This window comes from Artemia franciscana, chromosome 15 (genome assembly GCF_032884065.1).
Source record: "Artemia franciscana chromosome 15, ASM3288406v1, whole genome shotgun sequence".
Classification (NCBI taxonomy): Eukaryota; Metazoa; Arthropoda; class Branchiopoda; order Anostraca; family Artemiidae; genus Artemia; species Artemia franciscana.
The window spans coordinates 9,535,919-9,556,124 of NC_088877.1; the positions used below are offsets into that span (position 1 = coordinate 9,535,919).

General features: G+C 36.1%; 2 protein-coding genes across 6 annotated transcripts in view; one reads left to right on the forward strand and one right to left on the reverse strand.

Moving 5' to 3' along the window:
- LOC136036029 (general transcription factor 3C polypeptide 5-like) overlaps positions 1 to 20,206 on the reverse strand; it is a 508,607-nt gene that overhangs the window by 24,276 nt on the left and 464,125 nt on the right. Inside the window, exon 1 of one of the 4 annotated variants that reach the window (XM_065717958.1) lies at positions 7,172 to 7,286. The exons of 1 other annotated variant lie outside the window; for it this stretch is intronic. The gene's annotated coding sequence lies outside the window, so the exon portion shown is untranslated. Of the gene's footprint in view, positions 1 to 7,157; positions 7,287 to 20,206 lie in introns of those variants that run through there. 2 more of the 4 variants (XM_065717957.1, XM_065717959.1) reach the window with 2 other exon arrangements.
- The window catches only part of LOC136036022 (porphobilinogen deaminase-like), a gene marked incomplete in the record, with an annotated part of 58,906 nt that continues 51,328 nt past the window's right edge, over positions 12,629 to 20,206 (forward strand). For both annotated transcript variants that reach the window (XM_065717947.1, XM_065717948.1), the window contains 1 exon segment: positions 12,629 to 12,783. In XM_065717947.1, coding sequence (XP_065574019.1) covers positions 12,739 to 12,783 — 45 coding nt within the window.

The following is a 20,206-nucleotide window of genomic DNA, read 5'->3' on the forward strand; positions in this document are numbered from 1 at the left end:
TGATAGTTGGTCCTGATAGGCGGTATGTTTGTCCCCTTTGTAAAGATGATGATGAAGACTTGGATCATTTTCTCCAGAATTTCCCGGTGCTCTTGGATTTACGGGAAATTTATTTGCATGGGATTAATTTGATGCTTCCGGGTATTCTACAAAATAGTAACCCAACCACAATATTTCGAGTGGGAGTATATACAGATAAATCTTTAATAAGAAGAAAAGTTTTATATGATTAATTTCTTTTGTAGTTAGATTAGGTAATTTTGCGTTGAATTCTGTTTTTTTTGTGCGTGTTCATACTGTTGTTAATTTCCTTGCTTGTTTGTTATTTATTTATATTTTTGTGTATATGGCCCACGGGTTTTTGAAATACACTTATCTATCTATCTATCTATCTATAGGTCAGAAATTTGAGAAAAATTATTTGGGATTTTCTAGGAGTAGGTGAACAAGAAATTAAACCCATAGTTCAGATACTTACGACTGGAAGGGAGGAAACCAGTTCTTACCCCCCTAAAGCCTCCCAAGGACTTGTCAGGAAATTTACATTCCTTTGTAATATGGTATCAACCCTGATATTTTATTCAAGAATCAAACACGTTTTGTCCATCCTATTGAATAAATAAATAGAAAATAATCTATATGCGCATCAAAAGAAAGAAAGAAGTTTAATGCATAAAAATAAAACAAAATCATTAAGGGTGCATAGTTTCATTTTTGACAGGACCACATTCTGGACACAAGTGGAACCATTTTTACAATGGTTAGTGGGATTGGTAAATGCCACGACCACAAATAAGACAATAGTCAGGTCAAGCTGAAGTTGAATCCAAGTTCCATGTCTGTGTAGCTCTGTTACTTATTCTGTTTTGAGCTATTCCACAGTTTCCAAAGAGAACTTTAAGACCCTAATTGGTCAGGGATGAACTGGGGGAAACATCTGCAAAGACTATAAAAAATGGATTCAAGGCTTGTTCAGCATTTTCTGTGAACAAAGATACCATCGTTGCAAAAATACCCAGGGATGACTCAACTACAAGCAATGCTGTCAAAGCTGTTAGACAAGCAGTTACATAGATGCTTGCGCATATGAACTGTGGGAAAGATGGTATTGCTCCACAGTATCTCCATCACAAATTAGAAATTACACCAGGAAAAGTATCTCTTCTGAAGACAATATTAATGTCAAAACCAAGAAGAGCAAAACAAGAAAGGTAAGCAGACAACTAGTGCAAGAGACAACAGCTGCTCTGAATTGTATGATACTGTTCCTGATGAAAGTCAAAGTGCCAGTAGTAAGAAGTTGAAGACTTTGAAGAGAAAATCCCCAAAGTTTGTTCAAGATGATGCCAGTTCTGACATTTTACCTGATGACCCTCAGTTTGATGACATTTTGGACACTAATATGTGCATAGGACCTGCAGAAGACCCTGACAGACAGGGCCAGGCTATGGTGGGGGACAATGTTGTGATCAACTTGGCTGGAAAGAAGTCACATTACAATATGTAGCCAGCTGACAGACAATTTGATCTGAGCAAGGAAAAAAAAATAAAAACACTGGGAACAACATCGAGTAGGGGATTATATTCTAAAGCATGTGGCTTCTTTGAGCTACAAGTTTGTGCTGACAGAAGAAACAAGTTGTGTCTACACAAGCCAGACAGAAATAGTGTTGCCAGAACCTTCTGAAGTTGGTAGAACCTTGGAAGCCACTAGTCAGCTGGTTTTTGGGGTTGATCTGCCCAGTTTTATAATCCCCTAGGGTTATTCTTTTCCTGAAGCAACTGATTTGGTCTATTTTGAAGGCTGTTTTTTTAATTTTTTTTTTCTATAATATTTGTAATAACTATTTTTTATCACTTTTGATATACTTGATACCAATAAACGAGTTTTACAGCAAATCTGACAGTCCTAAAGCTGATGGGTCAAGCTGGTTGTCAAAGTAACCTTAAAGCTGGTTGACTTTGATAATCGAAAATTATTGTTAATCAGAGATGCAATATTGAGCATCTCAGGCTGCCATCTTGTATCAAAATTCACAGTTTTAGCACTAGTTCTAGATTCTTTTTTTTTCTGCCCTGCTAACTCCTAGACGGCCTTAAAGTTGAAAACTATGCAATTCACCCTGGTTGACTGTACCCATATGACTGAATATAAAGAGTGAAGCTTTCATTAGATTAGGGTGGAAAAGGAGCATGTGTAGCTATACTGATCTTAGGTGGTTTAATGCTGTAGTGAGGTGATATTAGAGGCATACATTACATTGATCCCACATCTTTTTTGGGATCAAGAACATTTTCAAGATTTTATAAATTATGTAATGTTAGTGTTTTATGTCACCAGAACAAAAACCTTTGACAAATACATAATACTGATTGTTGATCAGAGCCAACACATTAGCATTGCCTTTTTTCAAAGAGACAATTCATATGAAAATTTTTCTTCAAGAGCCACTTCACTTCTAGAAAACCCACTTCATCTCGGAATTTTTTTTTAAGAGCCACTTCTTCTGAAAAGGGTACAAGCTTTAGAGGAGACAACATGAATTTGTAATCAAAAAGTTAAAATGCGAATTTTAAGAGTCAAAAGTTATCAGAGGGCAACTGACCACCCTCCCATGCTATTTTATCTGACATTCTTCCAAATACATCTGTCCAAAATTTTGAGAGCAATTTTATTCAAAATAGTCTAAATATTAAATAATTATGTCTCTGAGGGTGAATTGTCTTCTGGGTTGTAAGTTAAGTGAGCTGCCCAATGTTTACAAATAGGGTTTGTCATTTGGAAAAGGGGGAGTTTTTGATCCCGGGTCTCCAAAAAAAAGGCATAAGGTGAAACTTTCAGGAAATGTTGAACAAAACCAAACACACCATGTGCATATTAAAAATATTTCAGGAGAGACTGAGTGTATTAGGTTGAAACTTTTGGGTGTGTTGAGGGGAATTTTGAATAGTGTAGGATGGCACCCTCCCCCAAGGCCCATTTAGCTGCCCTCCTCCAATGTCATCTGACCAAATTTTGAAATACCTTATTTTTCAGAAAAGTTAAAGCATCAATAACAATGTCTACAGGGATGACAAGACCCCCCCCCCTACAGCAGCTGGGGCAAGGGATGTAAGTTATTGCTTATGTATAGTGTTTTTTAAGAAAGGGGGTTATGGTTCATCCCTGGCCGAGTGGGTTGGTGCGCTGGATTCGGGATCCTTCGTCTGAGAGGACGCGGGTTCGAGTCCCAGTGTATCCAATTCTTCAGTTTGGGACGGGGGTCAGTGGTGTGACTCTGTAAGCTTAGCCAGAGTCGACCCAGCTCTAAATGGGTACCTGGAGAAATCCGGGGAAGGTAAACAGGAAGGGTGTGTGAAAGCACAGGATGGCTGGCCCCCAACCCCCATTGCACTTCCTGGCTGAAGGGCCAAGAAACGGAGATCAGCACCGCTGGTACGGACTGTAAAGTCTAATGCCGTATCCTTTACCTTTACCTTACCAGGTCTCCAAGAAGGCTAAGAATATTAACATCATACTTTCAGGACACAATGAGGTGACCAGAGGGCAATCTGTCCCTGTTGTTCAAATTTGTGGTTTGGGGGCCATTAACCTCTGCTTTCACACACCCTTCTGCTTACCTTCCCCAGATTTCTCCAGGTACCCATTTAGAGCCCTTACAGGTATCCCTTACAGAGCCATTTCACTGACCCATATTCCAAACCAAATTACTGGCCACACAAGGAATGAAACCCTTGCCCTTCAGACCAAAGATTTTAAATCCAGCGGAATGTTTGATTTTATGTGGGTAAGAAAAAGCTAAGGATATTAAGGTGAGACTCAGAGAAATTTTAAACTCTAAGGGTATTTGAGCAAAGCTTCAGGGAATTTTAGGGGGAATGTTATACTAAATAAAAGATGTTATGTGTATCCTAGTTATCAGAGGGGCTCATCTTCAATATCTCAGGAACAGCTAAAGATATTATCTTGAAACTTTCAGTGGACATTAAGCAAGACGTTGAAGTGATTGGAGGGAACCAGCACTGCCCCCCTTGTCCTTGCTACTGTAACTACTAATGACTGCAATTGCTTAAGCCTTCTGTCTGGGACTGCCTCAAACTTCAACTACTTGGGACACTAATATCACTAATAATCTAATTCTAATTGTGACTGCTGTTAATGCTGCTAGCACAGCTGTTACTATAAATAATGTCATAAATGAACTAAATCAAAAGAGTTTAAGCACATCCATGTTGTCAAAAGGGCTTATCTGTAATGTCTTGAGGGTGGGTAAGGTTATTAAGTTGAAAATTTCAGAGAATATTGAGAGATGTTGAAGTAAGTCAAAAGTCCCTATTTGTATCCAGATGCTAAAAAGTGTGTGTCTGTAGTATATCAGGATCCAAAAAGGGTAATAATTTGAAACTTTCAGAGAATGTTGAGGGGATATTGTGCTAAACCAAAAGACACTACCAAAAGGGATCATCTATATTGATTTCAGAAAAGCCTACAAGTATTAAGCTGAAACTTCAGAGACAGCTAAGTGGGTTGTTAAACTAAATTGAACAGCACTATATGCATCAAGGTTATGAAAACAGTGCATCTTCAATGCCTAATGAATAGTTAAGGGTTATTAAGTTAAAACATTGAGAAAATGGTGAGGTTGTCTTGAAGTTAGAAAAACTTAGGTAGCCCCACAATACAAAATAAAAAAAAAGAATATTTTGTTTATTTTTCTGTAATGAGGGGACAATATAGGAATGGGTTTAGAAATGTTTGGGGAAAATACTTTCCATGTGAGGGTTGGCTATTACATTTTTTGTAAAACATATTTCTCCAGTACCTGCTGGTTTCTAATCTAGCTTTTCTTAGAGGCAGAGACTATGGCAATTTCACCTTCTTTGAAAATTATTTGCACAGCTCTTTCCTGGATGGATTGAATTTCTTCTGATTTTTCACACGAGATACCAGGGTGCCAAGCTGGAAAGGTATATTTGAGATTCAGATGGTCAAAGGAAGTTTAAATCCTTAAGGAATGGGACATATTTCTAGACTTTATTATTATGGGCTGTTTTAAGCCTCTTTAAGAGTCAAAAAGAACTTTCCCTATTCACAATTATTATATTTGGAATGAGCATAAAAAGCCATTGACTGATGTATTCCTTTTCTTCTGATCTAAATAATATGAAAAGTATAAACTTAGGCTACAAGCATTTTTCTTTTACAATCATAGCCTATTGTTATAAATCAAAAGCATTTCTTTGGAATATAGCCTATTACTTTTGAATTAGCCTGCTGTTTTACTAGCAAATGGTGTATTTTTCGCCACTTTTTAAACCCATTCCAAGTGATGGTCATTTTTTGTGTGGTGACAAAAAAAGTTATCTTAAAGGGCCCAAAATGGAATTTCCTCTAGAAACTGCCATTATATTGGGGATGACCATAAATGTTATCAAGTGATGTATTTACTTTATTCCTAGCATAGCTATACAAGTAACCTCAACAAGATAAAATAGGTTTTACTGATCTTATTCAACTGGAAATTAACAACTTGTTGAGGGTAAGATAGTCTGTAGGCTAGTCAGACAACTAGCCTAACCTAATTACTGCTCCAACTGGCAAATTAATGAAAAACCTGTTTCACCTCTGGATTTAGGATTTGAATTAAAAATAGAATAGTTGTGGGAAAAGTCAAGTCATGGCCAATTGTAGAAAAAGCTAAGACAGATAGTCTAATAAAGTGAGAAGAAAGACATGGCATTAATTCCCCCCCCCCCTAATTGCTGTTGTTATCATCTCTCACTTATGCTACACCTCTCATGCATATCACTTCACAATGCCAAACTAGAGTCAACCTGTTGGAGGGTCTCCCCAGGGAACACATGCTGGTTCTACTAATATAACAGAAAATTTTCAAGTATACTTGAAAATTTTTGACTATACTTAAAAATTTTTGACTATACTTGAAAATTTTCTTACATACTTGAAAATTTTTAATCTGTCAACCAGTTGGAGGTTCTAGCTGGCTAATTCATGCTGTGGGAGCCAATATATTTGCAAATATACTGACTAGTTGCAAATATATTTGCAACTAGCCACAGCTTGAAGGCATCTGTGATTTAAGCAGTGAATATGGGCATGAGAAAGGACTAAATTGTTGGCACATGTTTAGCAATTGATTACCACCAGAGAAATAGTCTAACTATTCAACAACTTTAAGCATCTATACTTTAAGCAGTAGGCATAGGTTAGATAGGATGATGGTCTGACTGTCTACTATTTATTAATTAATTTAAAAAATTTGCAAAACCTTGGTTTATGTGTTGGGCATGGTTACTGCTGAGGCAACAGTCTAACCATTCACAGCTTTAAGCATCCATGCTCTAAGCAGCAAACATGGGCTAGATGGTATCACATGTGCAAAAAAGGACTATATTGTTGGTATGATTATAGTTCAGGGTTACTGCTAGAGCAATAGTCTAAACTAGCCACAGCATCAGGCATCTGTGCTTTTGAGCAATGAACATGGGTGTGAAAAAGCAATATATTGTTGGTATATACTTAGAAATTGATTAACGCTAGAGAAATAGTCTAAACATTCAATGGCTTTAAGCATCCATGCTTTAAGCAGTGAACATGGGCCTGATAGAATCCCATATGAAAAAGGAGATATGTTGTTGGTATAGTTGTAGTGCAGGGTTATTGCTAGAGAAACGCTCTAACTAGCCACAGCTTGAAGGCCTCCATGCTTTTGAGCAATGAACATGGGCATGAAAAAAAACTAGCCTAGGCTATATTGTTGGTCTATGTTTAGGGATTGATTGTTGCTAGAGAAATGAACATTTATGAAAATAAGAGTTCAAAGCCTACAGGGGCCTCCTATCTGCCTCAACTGTTATGCAAGTGAAGTTGCAATTATAAAGCAAGACATTTGGGCAAATAAAAAATTCAACTGTCTGTTCTTGAAAACAAAAAGTGCAATTTAATTAATTAAAATTACAAATTTGCAACCGGATCCCCTGCCAATAGTCCCCAGACCTTATATGAGGGGGTCACTATCGAAAAAAAATAGTGAAAAATGAAAATCCAGTGGTGAAACAGCCTATTTATCAACCCTTTTTTCTGTGTAAATAACCCATATGATTAGCTGGAATATTTTTTTCATAAATAAACTAACAATTCTAAACCTACTGACATTCAACAGTGTATCCTCCAGTTCCAAAATTTTTGTACAGAGTGTTTGAACTGCCTGTATCCTAGGTAAATAATAATGATCCCAGATAAATGCCGCGGAATTTTGAATTTTGGCAAATTTTTGGTTTAATAAGAGTGCGTGTGGATTGGATTATTTCGTAAACTTTTACGGAAAACTGGGAGGCAGATAGCAGTTTACAGTCATTGATAATTTTAATAATACGTCAATGTCTACATTACTAACGTAGTCTACTGCATGTCTCTCATTTTTCCATTCTCCAGTTTGCTACCCAGTTCACTGATCATCCTGTTTGTCTTACTAGATTTAAGGTAATGGACAAGTCTCTTCATTTAACTATTTCTTTAAGTTTTTTAAGCCTCTTTGTGGTAAGTCCCAAAATTTATTTTCAACTTTATTGCTTGATAAGCCTTCTAGAAAAAGGAATAAGTAGTCCTCACTTCATAAGCTTCAAACCCTAATATTAGCATCTTTTTGTTCTGTACCAAGAAAGGATTCTCCGTACGCAGACTACTTTTCTCTTTTGTGGTTGGTACATGAAATAATAATAGGATTCTAAGGCCAAGACATGCATGAAGTCTGAGGAGCATTCAGATTATTTCTTTGATTACATCTACACGGCAAGATTAATTAGTCTCTTGAAAAGTCAAGATTTCTCTTTCTCATGAAACACTGCTTAAAAATGAAGTGTTATTTCAATCTTAACGTTGGACTTAAAATTATGTATCCATACCTGTTACGACCATTTTATTCACAAGCTCTAGTTGACTTTTAGTAACTCTTGTCCCTAAATACTTACAGGATTAACTTACTGGATCCTCAGTGCTATCAGGGACAAATCCCTTTTTCAGCACTCTCTAGATGGCTGTCAGTTGATTCATCAAAGTCATGTTACTATGAAACAACGGCTATCTGAATTCTGTAATCTAAACGAGTGTGAGAGTCTCCATTAACATAGTCTTCGAGTCGTGTGGTGTAGAAATGTTCTCTCCAAAATTGATCTAGGCCATTTTTGGCACTAATTAAGGTTTCAGATTTAACAACTATTTCTGGGAGTGAGTTCCAGTCAGCCACTGCTTGGGCACTCCAAAATTCGTCTTTGATCTTTTTACTGCTACAGGTGGTTTTGAATTGAAAATAGTAAATCAATGAATATTTTGTCTTTGTCTCCTTTTGTGGTATTTTTTTTTAATGTGAAAATACTTCTTGAAAAACAGTTTCTCCAGGTTGTGCTTTACTTTGTACAGCTGTATCTGGTCTCCTGTCGTTCGTTTATATCTCAGGTTGGGTAAGTTCAAATTGAGTATTTGTTCTTCAAAGCTTAAGTCTTTATAACCAGGAAGAAGTTGGGTGGCTGGACTTGGTTATGATCTTCCTCCAAAATATTTTGACCTCTGTAAGAAATGGGTTAATATTGAAAGCAGATGTGTAGATTATAGAACACAAAATAAGGCTTCAAAGCTGCATATTGCTACTTTGTGAGTTTGACAATCTAGACACGGGCTAAGTGCCGTCAGAATAAATGAACAATCATTGAATTTAATCACGAAATATCGACATCTCGAGGTGAAGCAAGTAAGTTATACATTTGGTGCATATAAGGTTTTTATAGAAAAATCGTCTTAGACAATTCAAAAAGGGTTCTTTTGATTGGAAATTAAGAGGGAGAATGCCTTTTTTATTAGTCAAATGTGATTGGACGTCAAACACCGCCCACATCCATCATTACCCCAAACACTGCCAATCAAAATTTTAAGATAGCCATTTTGAGTCTAAAATTATTTTTTTGAGGATGACAAATCTCCCCAGCCGTCAGGGTAAGGGTTGAAGCTATGCCCCTGGGGCACATAAGCTTTTTGATTGAAAGTGTGGTCATATAAACTTCGTAGGAGGCTCATTGGATTGATTTTTAGAAGCTCTAGTGCCCTTTTTAAGAGGCAAAGTGATTCAAAATGTTAAAGACCTCATATAACAAGGCTTTTAGGTTCGAAACAAACCCTCAGAACCAGGGGGCAACGGTTGTAAGTTATGCCCGGGGACATTTAAGGTTTTATGAAAGGGATAATTTTATGACTTTTAGAGGAGGCTCATTTGGTTGAAAATTGAAAGTTCTAGCTCCCCTCTAAGAGTACTAACCTTCTTCACCAAACCAAACTAATCGAAAGTACGAGATAGCAATTTAGCTCAAAATAGTCCAAAGAACATATAACAATAAATGTATCGTCAACAAAACCCTCCAATGCCCTCAGGATATGATTGTAAGTTTTGCCCTGGGACCATATAAGGTTTTTATTGAATGTGTGGTCGTATAAACTTCAGATGAGTCTGATTTGGATTGAAATCGGAAGTTATACTGTCTTTTTTAAGAATCAAAAGTGATCTGAGAGTAACCACCCCCATTTCCCCCCTCCCGAGGCCTCAGGACAAGGGCTGCAAGCATTGCAATTTGTTCATAGTTTGCATACAGTATGTGTTATACATGCTTGACTTTTATTTTTCCAAAATACGAAGGGAATTGAGTTGAGTCTTTCAGGGAATGTTGAGGGGAGTGTTCAACTAATTCATAACATGTTATGTTTATATTGGTTGTCAAAAGCGTGTAGCTGAGTAATTACTGAGTATATTAGTTTGAAATTTTAAGGAAACAATAAGGGAGATGATCAATTGACCAAAAAGGCAATATTTGCACGCTACGATTGCTACAACTACTACTATTGTTACTGCTACCACAAGTACTATTACAACTACGACTACTATCACTGCAACTAACACTTATGTTGGATATTAGTAAAGACATCTGAGGAAACTTTGAGGGTAAATTTAAACTAAATCAAACATACTATATGTATTCAGATTGCTGATACTGGGGTATAAGCATTATTTTTAGAATGGCTTATCATGCCAAAAACTTCAGGGATACCGTGAGTGGGATTTGCAGTTGAACACATGGCAAAATGTACTTGTTATTATTGTACTATTCTTACAACTAATAAGAGTTCTAGTGCCCTTTTTAAGAATCAAAAGTGATTGGAGGGCAATCAGCCCTCCTCTTTACTTCATAATTGTGTAAACACTTCCCATCAAAATCTACTATGGCTATTTTGTTCAGCATAGCGAATGGCCTTCAAACAGTTCTCTAGGGCTATTGCGTAGGTCAACCTCACACAGTTATGTAATTTGCCCATTATGTTTAAAAACTAAATATTGCCAAAAGATTAAATCAAAAAGCACTTTGTTAATGCTAATTGCCAATAAGGTATCTCGGTAGTATCCCAAGAACGACTGAGGGCATTGTGTTTAAACTTTCGGGGCTACTTCTATTGCTACTTCTGCTCTTAAAATTTAACTAGATCAAAAGAGTGTAAGTGTATTGAAGCTGTCAAAGAGCAGAGATAGATTTTTTGCGAATGGTACCAAGTTTTCTATTTCAGGTCAACTAGAGGAGGTGCATAACTAAGTAAAACACTTTTTTGAGTCTAGATTTTTAGAAGGGTGTATGTTGTTAATGAACATAGCTTGCACTTTTCTGAATTTTTTTCTTAAATGTTATCATTTTTACAACTTTAGTTCATCAAATATCATTAACATTCTAAGGAATAAATATCAGCGTATGTATATTAAACTGACAGTCCACATTCATCTGTATTTTTTTTCTATAAAGTGCAAATTATGTTCTGGCCTTGGAAAGGCATAGGTGTTTTGAGCCACCATCACGTTAATTTTTGCCCATTTTGAGTTTGACTCAGTTATTTATTGTAATTTCTATTTGTTTTCTGTTTCAATGCTGATTTGTGTTAGTTTGGTGCTTGATAGATTATTTTATTTTATTTTTGCTTATTTTTGGTTTATTGGAGCTCTTTACTTCTTTTTGGAAAACCTATTTTGTGGAAAAAGTTTTTTTGTTAATATTAAAAAAAGCCAAATTTGCAATGCTTTATAATTTAAAAACCTTTCCAACATTTGTCAGCTGGCTTCGTATGTTAAATACATATGATGATAAGAGTTGACTCTTCATTCCATGCAAATAAACAAAACCAGCTTTTATTTTTTTAATTAGTATCGGGTATTAGTAAGGGTTCTTATTTGAAACTACTGCAAAAAATGAGGACAGTCAACTATTCCAAGTTGATATGAGGACGAAAAATTAAACGGTAAAGGGCAAAAATTCAACATAATACCGGCTGTAAGTCGACTTTAGGGCTTTCACTATCTTTGAATTTTCGGGGATATCTCCAAAAATCTCGTTAACTCTATAAAAAATTTGGTTCCCCGAAACTTCTTCGAGAATCATCGCATCACGTTGTCAACCCTAGTGATTTATCACTAGTGACTTTCTACCCCCAGTAAATATTTTTTCACTTGCCGTAATTTTTCACTTTTCTCTTGTTCCGTAATTTTCGTCTCTAGTGCTACTACGCTTAAAACTAGATAGATGTAATTGAAATTTAGACCTTCATTGACAAAAATACCGTATTCATGAAGTTAAATAATTGACCCATTTCATTAAATCTGGCATTTGGAATGCCGGATTTTTTCCTCATTTGAGTATTTTTGGTTTTTGACGTACTATAGTGTTGTTAAAGATATAATGATTGAATTTATTATAGATCAAAGGAATTAAGCTCTTTGCCAGAAATCCTTATTCTTTAAAATTTTACTTCTTTTGGTGTGCAAAATTAAGATTTTTTTCTTTTTTCTCTGAGAGCTTTATTTTTCATGCCAGCTTTTAATCTAAAATTTGTTTCCCCTCTCTTCCTCTTATAATTACTATTTTTGGGCTCCCCAGCCGTCCTAATGAGGCAAAATTTATGTCAAGGCCATATACAAAGTCAGGGAATAGGAGACTAAAACGGAATTAGTCAGAATATATGATTAGAAAAATGTATATAATAGCCTAAAAAATTATTTAATTTCTTGGATAGGAACATGTCCAATCACTGCATATATTATTGTTTTGTATGTGATTATTGACTTCCTATACTTCATTTTTGTCATCGGTCTGAAAGTAAGCGACACAAAAGTCTTATTTTCGGGGTAAAAAATAAAATAAAAAAGTTAATTTAACGTAAAAGCTAAAACAACAAAGTTCATCCATTTTATTTTTACTTTGAAAACAATATTGAAATTTTACCATACTATCAGTAATAAGTGTTTTCAGCTACACGTCCAAATCCTTGCTCTGCCTCTAGAACCTACTTTGTAAAACACTCAATTCACTACGTAGATCCAGGCCCTGCTAAAATCTGAAAAAGAAGCGAAAACCAATCTGGGTTCCTAGATTTCCCCCCAGAAAGTTTCATATTTTTCCCGAAATTCCCCCAATTTTGAAGATTTGTTCCCACAATTGTAAGATTCGGGAGTAGAGGTCCTGGTCGATTTTCGATATACTAGCTCAAATGCGGATTAAATATTTAAATATTTTCGGCAATATTTTCAACTTTTTAAAAGGGAACAACAGCAACTCTCACATTCTTCCACGTCTACAAAAGTAGGCTAGATTCTGTTGATAGGACTATTGTTCCTCAATTTTCTTTTCTCATAAATTATGGATCCATCAAGTTCTGTCAAAGTTGGAACAAGGAAAAGTCAGGTAAATTGCTTGTGTTTCATTTATTTTATCTGTTATGAGCCTAGGATAGCCTTACTTTCTACTTTCAAGCAACCTGCCTGCCTTACTTTCTTCATAAAGCTATGTAAGAAAGCTCAGTAATCTTTATGCAAGGTTTACTACTAAGACCTGACCACATCACCAAGCTTCCTGAGGCCAACACAGCTATGCACACTCCTCTGTCCCAATATATCCAAAACCTCTGTCTTTACACCCTCCCAGAAGGTTCCCATTTCCCTAAAATCTTTCTTAATGACATTCTCTCACCCTAATTACAGACAACCTGCTTTCTGTTTAGCCATTAATGGTTGGCCCAAAAAGTTATATTTGGCAATCTGTCATCCTTCATCTGTGCATTATGACCAAGCCTTTTCAATGTTTCTCTCATTATAGCCCTAGAAAGCAGGATAGAACTATATTTTACATACAGCCTACTGTTTAAAATACAGTCAGTCAGCTGGGTACCCAGAACAATCCAAAGACAATTTCTCTGGAAAAAATCTGCAAATACTCATCTGTTCTTCAGAATGCTCATGCTTCAGAACCATATTTGATGCCTGTTATCACTGTAGACTTCCATATTCTTATCTTGGTTTGCAGACTTATTTTCCTATTCTTCCAAATTTTTTTAAAACTTTCCCAAGCCTTGGCTATTCTACTTTTAATGTAGCCTAGTCAGATCTTGATAGCTTTGGAAAATGGGCCAAAAGATGGAGGTCAGAGTTTAAGATAAGATTCAACTGTCATACTTAAGCTGCTGCAGCAAAGGCAGATCAAACTCTAGATATAATCAAGCACACAATTACAAGTGGATCACTTTTTATGATAATGAAACTCTACAAGACCAAGATTAGAGTTTAGAATGTGTTGATTAATACAATAGAACAGATGGCTTTCAAATCTACCCAAAGACAGACAAACAAAATGCATAAATGGTCTCAAAACTAAGAGTATGAATGCCAACCAGACATTCAAGCTACAGACTACCTCAAGCTACTAACTATGACATACCAACAACAAAGAGGTGACCTCATAATTACCTACAAGCTGCTCATTCCTGATTACAAAGATTTGTTCTGGCTTGTTCAGTCATCAAAAACCAGAGGCCATTCACCAAAGCTGCTCTGCAAGCATGCAAACAAAAGGAAAAGGAACATTTCTTTTGCAGGAACCATTTACAGCTTCAGTGCCAATCCTGGCAAGGACTAATCATGGCTGATGCAATGGGATGCAGCAGGTATCCTGCAGCATTATCATCACTGACAGGCATACACTAGACTTGTCATACACTAAATCAAAACCAGAGGCCACTCACCAAAGCATGCAAACAAAAGGAAAAGGAACAATTTCTTTTCCAACTGGATCATGCAACTTCATCTTCTACAACTTCTTCAAACTGCATCTTCTACTACTGAGAGTTCACCAATCATTGTCAGCTTCAAAGCCAATCTTGGCAAGGATTGGGTGAGTTAACCATGGTCCATGCAATATGATGCAGCAGATGTCCTGTAGTATTATCACCATTGATTGGCACACTTGTCTATATTGCTATAAAACATAGCTTAAGGTAATCCCCATCCTATATAAGTAACCCACAAAAAACATGGTAATAAAAAAGTACCATTGAATTCATTACTATATGTTCTTCCCAAATATTATTTGGGTTTCAGGCAAAGTCTCCTTCCCTCCAATGGTCCCAAATATGACCCTAAATAATGTATTTCTTTGTTGTTTTGGTAAATTTACCTTGGTTGGTCACATTTTAGGGAAACACAGGCCCTGTTATTTAGCAAAATAATCTGATAAGATCTTATATCTTTTGACAACTGACAATCTTAGGACTCTGATCTTACTTCCTAGCACGTTTTGTTTTTTGTCAACATTTTTCTTAATTCTACTCTAGTCAATGGTCTAAGGAATTTGATAAGATATACTTAAACTTTCTCTTGACTGTCCTACTTGGCAGAAAGCTATAAGATCATAGCACTTTGCTGATGTAAACTATGGTAATTGGAGCAGAAAGAAGTAAGATCTTATATGCAATGTCATAGCACCTTGATAAGTCAAAACAGTTCTATGTTAGTGAAATTGGAGTATCAGAAATAGATCTCTTGGGACTAGCTCTATTTTATAATCTTTCTAATTATCATGGTAGCTTTTCTGAGAATACCAGTATCTAAATCAGTTAAAAACTCAATCAAGGATATGTTCCATCTATAACAAGTTTTTCAAACCAGAATAATTATATTTATAGAGCCTAGGAAGTATGAGTAAATTTTGTCTGAGTTGAAATGCTGAAAAAAAAATTCTAGAATTTTGTCAGCCAATCCTAACGCAAGCAAATCTCAACCTCATTGCATAAGTCTTAGAGAGACCTCAGGGAAAGTTTATATGAATAATGGCTTCAAAGTTTGAAATGTCCTGACAAACATATAGAATTAGCAGAGGTGACATGTATTTCTGACCTTTGCCAACACATTCTTCCCACCAAGACAGCTTTGCAGCTAAATGCCCTACTAGACTTACTTACAAAGAATCCCAGTAGATTTCAACTTCAAGGGAATTTTGCTTTAGAAATAGAAAAGGTATTACTTCAGTGGTTGACCACATGTTAAGGCTGGACGCTCCTCCAAAAATTATACTGCCTGTTAGTTCTTTTTCAATCGCGGCATATCACACAAATACTCAAGGTTATCAGATTTCACTGCCTTCATTAAACTCAAGGGGTTTCTCACTGAAAATTACGACTAATGTATATTCATTCTTTGTAATTCGACAAGTAAATAGGAATATTTATTTGGAAAAGAACTATTATTTGAGGAGAAAATTAGAGAAATTATTATTCGAGATTTTTTTTGGAGGAGGGGGGTTCAGCTCTTATGAAAGAAATACCAGGAAAACACAGGGAAATTAAACATTTCGCTGACAAAATTAAGCATTATACAAATTTAAAGTGGGTGAATCCCTCGCCTGCGTGTGTGCCTGTGGTCTGGTCATCATTATTTGCCAGGAGACGCTGTATAAAATTGTGGAAATCACAAATAAAAAGTACATATTTTCGGGTTTTTACTTCATGCAGACCTATTTAAAAAATATTAATTTAAATAATTGCTTGCAGCAAAGTGACAAATTTATTTCATTTTATCAAAAAGTTCGTGGTAACAAACTGTACTAAGGAGCGACACGGCTCAATAGTAACCAAAACTCTAAAAAACTGATTTTTGATACCAATAGCTACATGAACAAAATATCATTTTAATGCTGACTTTAAATATATGAGATACCTATCTAAAATTACGAGTCTAAGAAAAATTGCCTTATTTTAGAAAATAGAGGGAAACACCCAATAAAAGTAATAAAACCAAAATTACACCCATCCTGAATCAGCCTATCAGGGAACCCTACCATGGAAGTGTTAAGCTTCTATCAGCAAAAATATGGATTTTTTTTCCAGGGGTGATTATATCAAACCAGTTGTCATAGAATGTTGCGAGCGGGCTCATTCCAACGGAAATGAAGTTATATACAAGTGAATTATATATAAAAAATGAAGTATATAGTACCCTTTTTAAGTGATCTAAAAAATTGGAGGGCATCTAGGCCTCCTCCCACGCTAATTATTTTCCCACAGTCACCTGATTAAAATTGTGAGATAGCCATTTTATTCAGCATAGTCGAAAAACCTTATAACTGTGTCTTTGGGGATGACTTATTCCACCAGAATCCCCGTGGAAGGGGCTACAAGTTACAAACTTTGATCAGTGTTTATATAGTAATGGTTATTGGGAAATGTACAGACGTTTTCAGGAGGATTTTGGTTGGGGGGGGGGGTTGAGAACAGGGGGTTATGTTGGGGGAACTTTCCATGGAGGAATTTGTCATGGGGAAGAAAATTTCCATGAAGGGAGCACAGGATTTTCTAGCCTTATTTCAAAATAGAACAATACAAAAATAAATATGAAACAGTTTTTTCAACTGAAAGTAAGGAGCAGCATTACAATTTAACACTAACAGAATACAGAAGTTCGTTATGTAAGCTAACTCGTAAGTTACGTAGATCTTTTACTAGCAAAAACGTTCGTAAAATATTAAAAGTTCTATTTCTAGTTGCCTTTTTAAGTAACCAAAACATTGGAGGGCAACTAAGCCTCCTCCCCTGCTCCTTTTTTCTCAAAGTGATTCTATCAAAATTATGAGAAAGCCATATAAATATGAAATTTCGTTTTAATTATTCATCTGTGGAGAGCCAAAATCAAAACATGCATTAGTTCAAAAATATTAAATAAAAAAAAGACATGTTTTTAACTGAAAGCAAGGAGCAACATTAAAACTTAAAACGAATATAAATTAATTCGTATGTGAAAGGGGCTGCTCCCTCCTCAACGCCCCGCTCTTTACGCTAAAGTTTTACTCTTTCTCTCAATTCTACTTTTTAAAACAGTAAAAAACTTTAGCGTAAAAAGCGGGGCGTTGACGAGGGAGCAGCCCCTTTCATATACGAAGTGATTTCTGATCGTTTAAGTTTTAATGTTGCTCCTTACTTTCAGTTAAAAAAAACTTGTTTTTTTTATTTAGCTTATCCATACGGGTTCATTAAAAAATATTCTAAAGTTCGATTGTTGCTTGAGTATTTGTATATCTGAATTTGTATTCGGATAAGACTGTAATGACACATGATAACTACCCATACCTAGCACAGTTGGATTTATATAAACGGTTCTCGTATCTCCATACGTCTTGGCAACCTTCCGTCGACAATTTCTGGTAACAGTGCCTCAAAATAAAATTTTTGTAGATTTGGCAGCATTTTGTTAGACCAGAATTCACGTTCACGACCAATCTTTTCATAATATAATTCCTCTTCCCCTAAAAATATTACAAAGTATACAAAATCAATGTCACAACATTCCAATTGCATTTGAACTTGGTAATAGTAGTCATGTGTTCTTTTCAGCTTTATTTCACTATTAACTTTCTTTTCAAGACATATATTTTTAAGCGCTATCCACTCTTCCAATGTAAGCCCTTTTGCTGTCAAAAGGCACTTCACCTTCAAAAGAGCCTTCTCACATGAAGGAAAAATTGCTATCCCACCCGGACTGGCCCCTAGAAACCCATATTCCTTTTGAATGAAAAGCCCAGCAGAGTTCACAATGCAACCCATTTTCTGTACAAAACCTGCAATAGCTACAGGCTCATACATCTGACCATGCTCCATTGCCTTTGTTTGGTGGTTTCTGGTATACAGCAGCTGCCGAAATAATGAACCCACAGTCTTCAACCGCCTTTTACAAACAGCACCAGCTACAGAAGCTGTAATTCTGTTTTTTTCTGTATTCTATCCAGTTATTATCGATAGGATTTCTCTGAAGCCTAGTGGCTATTTCGATACTGAGGATTTCTGTTGCAGTACATTGGAGACGAGTAAAAAAATCTGTTTTTGCAATTTCGAGCGCACTGCAATCAAGATCCGGAGCAGTTGCGTTCGAGCCGTAGTTTTTGTCTGCTCCGGTTGGCTCCCTGATTTCTTTTGAAGGGAGTTTTGTGGAAGCATTAGTGAAAAGGCGCTTTCTAGCAGACAGTTTTTACGTCGTATGCTAGGGGTGTCTTCAGGATTGACCTGTAGAACTTTCCCGGAAAACGAGCAGCGTGTAGGACAAAATTTATGGTCGCCACGGGAAAAAAGGAGAGGAATTGTCTTCAGCGCACTGATGAGATCCTTCACGCTTTTCTTCTCTGTGGTGGCACATGCAATTGCATTTCTGGCAAAATCACACAATTTCTTTATTATTGCAGCACTAAGAAATCTTCTGCATTCGGCATTTTCATGCTGCTTCTTATATAGTCTGTTTTTCAAGCATTTGCACGCATGATTAGCACACTCAATTTTTTCTACATTTCTGCCATATGGTACCCTTGCTATAATTTCAGAATGGGTAATCGAATCGCTGTCGGCAACAAATCGAGTATATCTTAGATTGTGCATGGATGTTGCTACTCGGAATGCATCAACTAATATATCTGACTCCATAACTGTACTGGGCCCCTGCCAGTTCATAAAACATGTATGTTCAGGAACAGATCTATTTACTTGATGCCTGTATTTCATGCAAGTACAGCAATATTTGTTCCTAATTCCTAGATTTAAGAGTTTCTTTGAATAAAAACCTATCACCACTCCACAGCCTGAGAGTGCACGATACCTATTCCCATAACTTCGTTTACACCAGCTTCCATCAACTATAACACATGTCTCTACAGCTCCATTTGGGTGAATTTTCTCACCTGCTTCCAGTGCCATCCTTCGCTCGGTTTTCCCATTTTCGATAAGATAGTCATAGAGAACTTTTTCCAATTCTACGCAAATTTCTTTCGCAAATTTCGTAAAGACTTTTTGAGACGGGGTATTTATTCCAATGGTAGAGAAACGTTCTTGAACCTGGGCGTGAGTCATTCCACCATTTATTGCACCAACCACTACCTCTTTGTTGACACTTACTGTTCCTGTTTCTGTTTTGTGTTTCTTTCTGATAGTATTCACACTATCAAAATCAGTCCTTTTCCGTTTTTTGACTACGGTTTTCGTTGAGTCTTTTTTTAAGCCTTCTAGGAGCAAGGGGTTTTTCTGTGTGAATTGTGGCTTCCTCATGACATGATTCGCATTTTAAGATGAGTCCTGAGCGCAATCCAGCTCTATGTTCTTTAGAAACCATCATATTTGAAACCAAATTGATGTCTTGGCACCTGTAAATAAAATGCTAATTGGTTGTGAGGAAGTAAAATAGTAAAGTAGCGATTTTATTGTTTTGGTAGAAAGGAAAGTGCTATAGCTTCAAAAAGGATAGGTATTATGTAGAGTAGTGAGCGATGTAGGGTATTTAAAATATGAAATCAAATATAAAATATAGCTAGAAATGGGTGAGAAGTGGAAATTATACGATCTAACCGAAAGTTTGTTGTATTTCATTGTCAGATTAAACCACCCAATTTTATTTATGTATGTAACCAAGCCAAAAACTGTCCTGGAACTACCAATCAGGAAAGCCAAGTATTTCAAAACTTTACAAAATCCTTTGGGGCATGACAGGAAATGCCCTCTAAACAGACCCGTGTCGATTTACCAAATTCCAACAGAAATTACTAACCAAATTCCAAGAAAAATTAAGTCTCACTTGACTCCCTAAAATCAAATTCAAAGTAAAAATCCGTGCCCCAAATTCAGTTGCATCTCAACTATCATTTAAATTTTTATTCGAGTAATTCACAAAGTTCTTATTAGTACGATTAAAAATACCGATATGCTTTTATGAGTTAGGAGGATCAAATTAGCTAAGTTTATTTCTCAAATCCTTTAAAGCCTTTGCAGACATTCTTTCAGAATCTTTATCCGTACTTTTTAATGATT